The following is an 11,289-nucleotide window of genomic DNA, read 5'->3' as shown; positions in this document are numbered from 1 at the left end:
GTTTTTAAATTTTAAAATTAACGGCACGCATTTCAGCAGCACCCTGACATAGGACTTGAATTTTCCCCAAGTGAAGAAAACCAAACCATGACAACTGAAACGTGATAGGGTAGCGTCCCTCTTTTAAAAGGAAAATATGGAGTCAGAAATATGAAGCTCTCTTTAAGACAGAAATCAGTTTTGATTACAGGGAACCCATTAAGCAATCACTCCAACCTAAAAATACTTGGTTTCATCAGGTACTGTGAGGGTAATTGCCTTTCTCAGTGCCGATAAAAAAGGCAAAGAACACAGAATATTCAGGATCCCAAGAACCATACTGAATGAATGGCTGATCAGGAAAGGGGATCTCAGCTTAGAGGCTACGGATTCTCATCAAGGACACTGAAAGACGAGGACGCCACTGTGATCAAGTTGATCTGCTGAGTTTCTTTACCTGAAATCTAACCCTTCACTTGGGTTTGTATGGCCCTCAGTTTATTAACAGCATGAAGTCACAACAGCTCCAGGAGGACAGAGCCACAGTTCAGAAATTGCACCTGTTGCTATAATCACTTAAGTGTAGCTCAAGTCGGAGGGAACCTACGTGTTTTCTTCTTTCCGGTCTTGAATGATGCCTGTCCCTTGTCTCCTCACCAAACAACTCAGGAGAACTTTTGGGTTTGAGATCACAGCTCACGTTGCTGCCTTCTCTTGCTTGTGACCCTACCTTCTGGTCCATACTTTCTAATCTCCTTCTATAAAAGGCCAGAAATGCCCTAAGACACCACCCAGCTTTCAGGGAATTTAAATGGAAGCATGTAAGCATCCTTCTCAAAAACACGGCAGTGCTACGAGCCAAGGTGCTGTATGTGAACTACTAGTGTTGAACAGAACAATACGCTGCCATGAGTTTCACACCACAGTGTATGTGAAAAGCTGAAGTGGAGTGCCTTCCTATGTTTGGTGTTTGGTTTCCTGCCCCTCAGAGGAGACAATGCCCTGTTTGCGGCCTGGCACATTCTGGGGTTTCATAGATACGTGCACTACCAACCCCCTGTAGTCTCTGTGGACCCTGCACCATGAACATGAACCAGATCTGTAATCAGAATGAGACCAAGCACACAAATACAGAAGCCATATTCACTGAGAATTACTGTTAGCTCTTAGGTATATCAGTGATATAGTTTTAATTTGGAAGACAAAATTGCTCATAGGAAAGTTGAGAATTTCAAATGCAACTTTTAATTTACTATACTACATATTCTGAGTTTCCACATTCAAGTCTCTCTAGAAAGGGTAAGTGCCTTTTGTTAAGTATGAAGAATTTTTCATGTGCCTCCTCTTTCTGGTTTCCCCATACCCCTCGCCAAAAAAAAACAAAAGAAAAAAAAGCTAAAAGGGTGACAAAGGCAAAATGAAAAAGAAAATCTAAATAGTATGAAATTAGTCTTTATTTCACCTTAAAATAAATGCTTAACATTTTTCCAAAACCAAAACTAAAGATGAACACTTAGAAATAAGGGTAGAAGATTATTTTTTCCTTCCCTGGGGAAACCAGTAAGGCAGAAGTTCTAACATGGCTTGGTTCTTTTCATAGGACTAGTCTAAACAAAACAAAACAAAACAAAACAAAACAAACCCATCGCTTCCCAACATTTCTTCTATTGTCAGTTGTATAATACCTACCAGGGTTAGGGCTGGCAGGAAACAAAATCCCTGAATAACCCCCACCCCCAAATCAATAAAAACAGGATTTGAAAAGTCGGGAAAACTTGTTTAACGTGTGACTAAGTGTTCAAATCTTTCTAGAGAGTCAGTGAAGGTACTATCCCTCGGCAACCCAGCTGAGGTCTCTGCCTGGTCAGTCAGTGAAAAGCACACCAGGCAGATTCATAGCAGTCACTGGACCACGCCTCAGCCATGACTCAGTTCACCACAGGGACGTCTTGAAGTTGAATTTCAGCTTCAGCAGATACTTCAGATTTACCTGAGCAACATCGTAGACAATGTACCTGGAAGGGAAGTGTGTTAAGGAGCCAATGCTTTCACGACGGAGTGCGTGGGCCACCCCCAAGTGGGCGTCTTCAGGTGGGGCATCCGCTCTCTCACCCCGTAAAGGGAAACACTCTCTGTGAGTCCCAGTACAGGACAGTCTCTCACCAGTCTGCCCCAGGTCACTGGCTGCACAGAGGTGACTCTACAGCCCCAGAATGTCCCCCCAGCTCACACAGCCCATTCGTGAAAGGATACTCGTTATACAGCAGACAAGTGTCGTTTATACCAGAAGAAATCCCAGTCCCGAGAGGAACCTCTACACCATCCAGAGTAACACTAGCTGAAGGGTCAGGAGTGGTTTTGCCCAAACCTGCAAAAGCGAAGGCACGAGTGAGATGAGCTTTGAGAACAGACGTTGAAAGTGTTCGGGTGATGAGATCCACTTATGTTAGGTCTGTGTGTTCATTTGAAAGACGTATGAGTTCCACACTCTACCCTTCTTCCAGATATAAAACTAGGCTGTAAATCAAATTCCCAGGGCACCAGCCTTAACTGATTTTAATAAGAACAGTAGGACCCCCACCCCAGGATCACATTTCTGCTGAGCAGACGTTCAAAGCGGGCTAACTCATCAGGTGCTATGAGCTCCAGCAATGCAAGCTGCTCCGGGTGCCATTGCGTCCCGAGAGGTCCCTCAGTGCTAGAGCTGAGAGTCAGGTTAAAACCCAAAGCCAATGCACCTGGTTACTGGTACCCAAACCGAGACTCTCCCACGGCATTTGTGACACTAGCTGCAGCCAGAGATAAAGTGGTTTTTAAATAGACCTCCCGTGCGGTTGAACAGCTGGCTGCAGGAATACAGCCTTTTGGGGACAGAGAGGGCCCCCTACCCCCTATGCTATCAGGGTGTCTCGGGCTGTGGCAGCAGCTCTGGCACGCGTTACCTTTGACACTGTGCTTGCCCTTGGGTAACTTGCTGATGTGTGAGGCGTGCTTCAGTTCATACCTATTCAAGAGAGGACAGTCTCAGAAGGGCCTCCAGGGACACGGGGCTCTCAAGCCAACAGCCCGATTCTCGTAACAAGGTCAAGTGAGAGGACGAGCCCATTGTCACTGCTGGGAGTTCCCTCCCATTCTGGCTGCGGACACTGAAGGCGCGGTTCTTTCTGCACAGAGTGTGTCAACGATCGCTGCTCTGGGGCCGCTTTCAAGGAAAGGTCCTGTTTAAGAGCTGTGGCTGGCTGCTCTGGACGTTTCTGTCTGGTCCATGACCCCCGGACCCCAGAGGGTCTATTACCAACCCTGCATTTTGGGTTGCAGTTGATAGGACCAACGTGGACCCAATCAAAGCTGACCAATCAGATTTTCTCTGTGGGGTACTTGGAACTGGCATTAAGACTACAGTTCGATATGACTTGGTCTCAAACAGACAATCTAAACATCAGCAGGGGAGGGGCGCTATCCTCTATGCAAGTCAACCTCTCTGCTTCCCAGTCCCCAGAAACAACGGGCTGCAAGTCCCCATCCTTGGGTTTGGTGAGGTGGCCCTGTGTCTTCCTCATTCACTTAACTTGAATCGGTTTCTGCTACCCACCACCTAACTGATGGGTCCTGTAATTGTGGGGGGGAATTTCCGGGGTCCCTTCCCAGCCAAGGAGAGTCCTCCTTCCTACAGCTTACCCCTTCCATCCCCACCAAATGCCACCAGCCCCGAAACCAGGCGCACTCACATGTTCCCGAGGGCAACTTCTCCCAACAGGAGTAAGCCTACTGGGTCTCCCTGAGATGTGTGGCAGTAGTTGGCACTCTTGGAAACCATGTCAGCGAAATAGATCCCTTTACCAAACATGTAGCCTGTCTGGAGGGTTGGAAAAGGGACAGTTGGAAACCTTCTAACGGGAAGTTAGTAGCACCACCTGCTTACCGAGGGCCGACGGTGAGCCAGGCACCAAGCTAAGTGCTGCAACAGCCACTTCCAATTCTCACAACACCCCTGGCAGGGCCACTGAGGCCTGAGCTCCCAGCCAGGCTGTTCAGATTTCAGGTCTGCTGGGTACCCAGGGGGTACTCTCTGGACCCCCCTTTCTCCTTCGCTGAACTGGGGAAAAGAACCTTATGGGGACGCTGCAAAAATTAACTGAATTCACAAACGCTACTTAAACTAATTCCTGGCACACGTAAACACCCAATAAATGTGGGCTATTGTTTTTATTCCCTTTTGTAAATGAAACACGAGCTTCAGAAAGGTTAGATCACTTGCCGAGTCGTGTGCTACTACTGCACAGCACTTGCCGCTCGTGAAACCTCTTCCCTCCCACTTTTCACAATCATAACATGAGAAACTTGGAAGACCACCTCTAAGTTCCTGTCCCCTGGTCACTTCTGGAGTCCAGCAGGTGACGTAACAACCCATCGTGTCACCTGTCGTGTCTGGACAGGGCTTTACTCATTTATGACCATATTTTCCTGAGGGAGATACGAGCTCACCCATCTGGGAAGTGGTAGAGGCAGGTGGGAACTCAGCTTGGCCCATGGCCCAAGTCTATTCTTTGCCTGTCAACACCCTAATTAGCATTCATGGAACCGTCTAGTCATTTGACTTCTTTTTTTCCAGAAACTACGCTCGATACATGTGCAGCCACACCACCTGCACCACTGACAGTTGGGTCAGGCGAATGAGGGTGAGAACACCAGCTGGAGGCTGTGTCGAGGGCCTGGAGAGGAATGTGCGGCTACAGCCACCTGTCAGCCATTGCCGAGCCCACACCTATGTCTTTAAACAAGGCCCCTCATTCACTGCAGCACATGCCCTTCTCACCTAAGTGTCTGAAGCTCGTAATGGAGCCAAGTGCAGAGACAGGTATCGCCCGCCCTGCACTCCCCAGGCCAGGCACCTACCACAGGAGCTTCAGGGGGAGCAATCCGGAGGCCCTGGGACAGGATTCCAGCAAAGTTGGTGGTCCTGGAGCCATGCCACAGCAACCTTCGGTTATGCAGCTGCTTGAACGGCTTGTAGCGCTGGCTCTCCCCTTCACGCTCTATCTTAAAGATCTGGTCGGAGTGTTGAGTCAAGGAGAGACGAAAGAAGCCACTTGTTATTCTAGTTAAGACACAGGAGAACTGACCACTTGTCCCCAGAGCTAGGAAACTTAACAGATGTACGAGCATGTGAGGTGTTTCAATCAGGGATGGAGCAACCTGACTACTCAAGGGCCCATCTAGCAAAGACTAGCGTCTAAAATGAATACTCCGTGCAGCAAATGCACCCCTGAGGCATTCCGTTTGGGATCTCTGATAATATTTTCTGATTGTAAAACCAGGTTTTAGGGTAGGAAATTTCCTATAAAACAGAATAAAAAGGTACCCCCCAAATCATGAAACTACTCATTTGTCTGCTCAATAAAGAAACGACTCACTTCCACTGGCTATTTCAAGCAAAGTAAATTGGTGGTTTCTACCCAGGTTGGAGGAATGGCAGGAAGAGGCGGCAGGATATAAGGGGACAGAGGGAGACGAGACTCTTACCTCGATGACTTTCAAGTCATATGCATTGTGTGTGGACGCGTGAGTATTCTTAACATATTTCCTGATGATCTCAGCTTCCTCGGAATCTCTGTCCACCACCTAGGAGAAGGGTATCTGGGCATCAGAGCAAGGAAGCCCCCAGGAGAGCCACACAGAGGTGGGAAGAACAGGCACAGGCTCAGCTGACGTACAGATCACACCACGGCCCTCGCAGAAGCTTCGGTGGGACCAAGAACCTGGGTCCCACACCCCATAGCTGGGGAGATCTCAGGCCAGCAGTCCCACTTCCTTGGGATATGAGGAAAGCTAGAAATCTGGGGCTCACTGTGAATGGGGGGGCCTCCAGAACAAGGAGCTGGCCTCCAGGTAACAGTCCAATGGAGTTAGAACGGGTGGGCCAGGAGACGCCCCACAGCCAAGATTTGCAATCAAAAGCGACAAAGGTCGGTGTAGACGTGTTGAGGGTAGGGATGAAGGCTCCTTCTCACGTGGCTCAGAGCATCTGCCCTGTCTGTCAACTGTTAATGGAACTGCTGTTAAACAAGCATGAGTGTGTCACGGGAAAGGCTGTGTGTGACCTCATATTTTCATCCTTTTACCCAAAGTTCAGAAAATCCAGGAATTCTGCTCTCCCTCACAGCCTCTTCATGAAAAGGCTTCAGAACTATAAATGCAGAGAATAGCAACCTCTTTACAAAGAACCAGTCCCACAACATTCCCATCTCAGCTGCCCCAGGGGCAAACAAGTCACAAAATGTCTTCCTCTGCTGGGACCCTCAGATCTATGCTTCCTCCTGAGTAAGGAGCAAGGGCTCTTTTTAGTGATGTCACCACCATCCCAGGGTGGCCAGGCCCTAGTGGACCTGAGCCCTGTAACCTGGCAGGGACGGACACAGTGGCCCAACGGTGAGGCACATGCGAGATGAGACCAAGCTCAAGGTCAAGGCAAGCTAGGAGCTGGGGTAAAAATTCTTTCTCTGTTTGGCTTAAGCTGGATGATTTCTGCCTGAGTCTCCAACATACTCGAGTTGAAGGATTGTGTGCCAAGACGGCCACTTTGACGGGAGAATACAAATTCAGGCATTGTATTTTTATTAAAGCTGCCATCGGGCATGTCCACTCCTGAAATGGGATACCAGGAGCGACCTTCTAGGGTTCATATCGTAACAGTGTATGAAAACAGAAATTAAGGAAAAAACCTTTCTGTAATGCCCCTCAAAAACCAGCTGTCTACACCAAACCGAGGCCCTGGCTTGGAAGTCCCCTCGCAAACGAGATGCTCATTTATAGGTGAAAGGCTCTGTGGTTCTCAAAGGACCACCAGCAGCAAGGTCTGGGACTTGACGGAAAGGCCATTCTGGGCCCCAGCAGTCTGTCTCTGGAAGCTCTCCAGGAGGCCCTGGCACACACTCGAGTCTGGGGCTCCCGCTCGTGGGGCACGTGGTTAGGCTGCTCGGAAAGGGCGGCCGTACCTTGATGTCCGTTTTGAGTTTCTCATAGTTGACATCAATGGGGTCCTTGGTGCTGTCATCAGACCCACCCCTAAGCAGACTGTAGGCCACCTCGATGTCCAGCAGGTTGTCCAGCATCTCCACCTTGGCCTGAGGAACAAAGACAAACCTTGAGTTAGGTACCAAGGTGAGGAGAAAAGACTCACCATGTTGGCACAGAAAACCTCCATGTAGATGACGGCCCAAACGGCCAGTGAAGGGGGGACCTCCCAGCTGACTGGGGACAGCCCATTGTCCACTGTTCAGAGCGAGCACTCCCGAGGATTTCTTGGATGCTAGGAGGGCTCGCTCCCTGGGGCAGGGGAGAGGTGGAAGCCATGGGGCTGTGGTTAAGACCCATCTTTCCTATCGCACACACTAGTGATAGGTGGGGACCTATCGCTGGCTCCTGTGAGGCAGGGAGGGAAACCGGGGAGGAAAACACTGCGAGGAGAGGCACATTTCCCCAGACCAACATGGTACGAGCGAGGGAGGAAAATCCATCTGTTCTGCCGCTGTCTGTCTCCACCAACGTGGGTAGAAACCCTTCAAAACGAGGGAACGGAGGGGGCCCTCCCAGCACTGGTCCTGGCCCTCAGGGACCACGACATGGAGGGGGCAGTCACAGGGGCAGCAGCCCAACTGGCCCCTGAGCCCTGCAAACCCAGGCTCCCTCCTGGGTCCACGCGCTACCTGCACACTGTCCGTGTTGTTCAGGAGCGGAGGCTTCTTCATCCCAAAGTCGTGGGGGATCAGGGTGTAGAAGCGATTTGAGAGATCCAGGATCTGGGACTCACTGCTGCCCTGGGACACCGCCTTTAGGGGAGGGGACAGAGGGAACAAGGCTGAGGCAGCGACTCGGAGCCCCCAGCACTTGGCCGGGCTTTCTCCTCTAGAAGGTGGGTGGTGCAGCAGAGTCCCAAGGGAGCCGCGTGTGTGCATGAGCCGGGAAATGCAGATGAATTTCCAAGAAGACGACCTTCCTATCGGTGTCATGTCACCCTGCAGTGGCGGGATCTCAACCCTCAAACTGAAGGGCTCAGCACACAATCAGCTTCCCATATACAATTTCATTTGTACCAAGAGGTGTGGTTACAAAGATATAAAACCCCCACCACTATGCATGATGTTATTTGTAGCATTTAGATGGAGGGCTCATGGGAATTGTAAAATTCTTCCAACTTTTTGTATGTTTGAAAATTTTTCATAATAAAATGTTAAAAGGGAAACAAACCAGTTGCTATGACATTCAGCTCAGCCCTGTTCATCCACTGAACTCCATCTTTAAGGCAGAGAACTCTCTTAATTGCACGTGGAGGTCCAGGTGGCCAGACACTCCCCTTCCTGCCACAAGGCCAATCAGTGCTCCATATGCAAAACGTGCTCAACAAATGCAGAGATGAAGGAGCTGGGCCACAGGATACTGCACACTTGGCAGGTATCCCAGGTGACCAAGGATGGTTGAGGGGCAGTGAGTTGGCACACTGCGGCCCAAAGCCCCAAGTCTGCTGCTCACTGGGCACTGGCTTCTCCCAAGTCATAAAAGTTCTGTCTGCCACAGTCTGCTCTGTGCAATGGATGAGGCCACTGTCCCAGCCCTTCCACGTGGGGATTCTGGAACAGCAAAGAGCTTGGGCTGAGGAAAGCCCTTCACGCCTCAGCCAGCAGGTAATGTGAAAAGAGGGCACTGCTGGGACCAGCTCTCAGTGGATTAACTGCTACATTTCAGGGCCTCTTCTCCAGCATCAGTTAGAATGTCCACTTCCCCAGCCCCACTTGTTTCCTTTGTGCTTTTCTTCTTTCACAAGCCACGCCTGCACCCCATCACCAAGTACAAGAAGAACCCTCCAGGGCAAAGCTTGAAGGCTCCGGGGATGGGGGGACCTTGGCCGTAAGCTGATGTTGAACGAACAGGAATGGAAGTCAGACATTACTTAGCTTTCTATTTGATGACTTCCTAATAACTGCAAAGATAATTTCAGCCTCCCTCTTAAGGAACATAAAATAAAATCAGAGCATTTTTATGAGGCAGGAGAACCAAATTCCTCACCAAGTTTTTAGGGAGTTTATTACATATCTGATCATTGAAAACGATGCTAATTCATTAGTTTTGTGACCATGTTTTCGCAAGAGGCTTGTCACCTCCTCTTGTCATACTTATTAAACTGAAAAAACTCTAAATCATGAACTGTGGCTCATATGTCTATTGCATTAACCTTCAGTAAATGTACTGCCACACCCCCACGATGAGGTCGGCTCAGGGCCCACCAGCTGGGACAGAGCAGGATCAGCCCCTCGCTTACCTGCTGGACCTCACTGAGGATGGAGTACGCGGCCTGGATCTGCCTTTTGCTCAGCTTCCCCAAGGGCATCTTCTGGAGGTCGATCTGAGGAGACAGGGGGTTTCCCCTTTGAAAGCCGGACACTGTGCAGTGTGACGACAGGAGAGTTGGACCAAGGACCCCCTTGGCACGCTGGGCCCCTGACGGGAGCAGCCAGAAAGCTGCCTGGTCTTCCTGGGGAGATGCAGTGACCCAACTCCACAGACTTTGCAGCCTCGCCCCCACTGCAGGGGCCGAGTCTGTGAGAGAAGATTCTTGATCACTTCATACATGGCAGGGATAAGCCAACCAGGGACCTCCCAGCTCTGCGTTCTGTGTGAAATAGCGCTGCACTTCTGGAAGAAGACACAGCATAATCCCCACCTAATTCCAAAGTGAGAATGAGGTTGAACTCAGGTGGCCTTTTCTGGGGTCTCAGCCAAGGCAGTTCCCAGATGGAAAACAAGAACCATGAAGTGGTGAAATTTTTCTTTAAAAGAACACGCTCCTGAACATACATATTTACACCAGGTTAATAACGTCCCTTTCAAATCAGTCACTCCAAAAGGGTAAACATTTGTTCCAGGAGTACTGCTACCGCTCACAACACCTTGGGAACTACCATCGAGAGAGGTGATAAGCTGCAGTGGAAAAAAGCATGAGGTTTGTGGAAGAAGGCCTGCTCATCACTTATGCTGGTGCATCCACTTCTCAGCCTTGGGTTCCCATCTGTAAAACGAGGCCAGCTTTCTCAGAACGCACGAGGCCCTTCGTGAGTGACCCTGCCTGTACTGCTTGCTTGGCCCCCTCACCTGTCCATGTACCACGGACCCCAAGCTCTGCAGCCTGAGATACTGTCTGCAGGGCTATTCCCAGTGGACCGTTCTGAGCTCCGGGCCCTTACCCCTACACCTTACCCATCTTTGTATCCCCAGCACCTGCAGCGCCTGGAACAAAGATGGAGCTGAACAGGCATTTGAGAAATGGGACCACCCTGGTGATTAAATTAAATAAGCTGGAAAGCGCTCATAGTTCAGCCCAGTTCACCAATCAGGGCTCAGGAGCAACAGCATCTGGTAACAACGACAAGCCGTGGCACGCGCACATCTGTTTCCTCAGTCCTGTCCATCCTGAGAGGAGATCTGGTTTCTGGGAGGAGTTACACAGTTGGAGCTAACGCTGGGGAAGAAGGGATAATCTAGTTCGAATCAAGAACAAGGCAGGATAAAAGGGAACAGAGACTGTGAGTATGAATTATACATTGGCTCTGAAAGCAATTCTAAAGCAGGCACTCCAAAAGCCGTTCTGACCGAACGTGACCAGAGTGAGAGCTGGCACTCTGCAGGGAGCACTATTCCTGTTCCCTAGGCTATGGGCTGTGTCATTTGGCATTTACTTTAAAAAGAGCAGGTCTCTCTAACCTGCACCCTCAAAATGCACACACATGCCCCAAGAGCAAGAGCGCTGAACCAACACGAGCCGCCCCCTCTCCCGGAAGACAAACTCCAGGTACAGACAGCCCTCCTGACTGGGGACCAGGGCAGCAGATCCACAGAAGCTTAGTTTAGGGAGAAAGTGAGAAGTGGGAGAGATACCTGGGAGTCCGGAAGCCACACTGCAGCAAAGGGAAGCTTCCAGGGCCATTGCCCAAGGTCTGGACGCAGCAGCCCCCCTCCCCTCGGCACCACGAGGCTAGCTCTCGGTTCAGGATTCACCTCATCACAGGGAGTGCCAGGTTCCCCCGCTGGGCATAAAGCTCCTGGGGTCACCATAGTTACTAGCCACCTGCCCCCCCATCCCCACGTGGACCCCGTTAGCCTGGGAGCAGGCATCCCACTCCCCACAGGCTGCCTTCCAGCCGGAATCAGCAGCAGAGCCCCAATCCTTTCCTCCCATGAAACTAGTTACTTGTCTGAGTAAAAAAAATGACATCAAAACGTCATTTCACAGAAACAGACTTGGGTCTGGTAAGAGCT

General features: G+C 50.2%; 1 protein-coding gene across 1 annotated transcript in view; it reads right to left on the bottom strand.

The window, feature by feature from the left end:
• Positions 1-1,415: 1,415 nt before the first annotated feature.
• PARP1 (poly(ADP-ribose) polymerase 1) overlaps positions 1,416-11,289 on the bottom strand; it is a 41,388-nt gene continuing 31,514 nt past the window's right edge. Inside the window, exons 15-23 of the mRNA XM_019730906.2 lie at positions 9,296-9,379; positions 7,686-7,808; positions 6,975-7,103; positions 5,503-5,601; positions 4,876-5,028; positions 3,708-3,835; positions 2,922-2,983; positions 2,233-2,347; positions 1,416-1,994 (exon numbers count right to left, since the gene is read on the bottom strand). Coding sequence (XP_019586465.2) covers positions 1,913-1,994; positions 2,233-2,347; positions 2,922-2,983; positions 3,708-3,835; positions 4,876-5,028; positions 5,503-5,601; positions 6,975-7,103; positions 7,686-7,808; positions 9,296-9,379 — 975 coding nt within the window. The 3' untranslated portion in view covers positions 1,416-1,912. The remainder of the gene's footprint in view (positions 1,995-2,232; positions 2,348-2,921; positions 2,984-3,707; positions 3,836-4,875; positions 5,029-5,502; positions 5,602-6,974; positions 7,104-7,685; positions 7,809-9,295; positions 9,380-11,289) is intronic.

The sequence above is a fragment of the Rhinolophus sinicus genome, linkage group LG12, assembly GCF_036562045.2.
Source record: "Rhinolophus sinicus isolate RSC01 linkage group LG12, ASM3656204v1, whole genome shotgun sequence".
Classification (NCBI taxonomy): domain Eukaryota; kingdom Metazoa; phylum Chordata; class Mammalia; order Chiroptera; family Rhinolophidae; genus Rhinolophus; species Rhinolophus sinicus.
The sequence above is the reverse complement of the archived record's forward strand: the minus strand, read 5'-3'. Positions and strand labels throughout refer to the sequence as shown.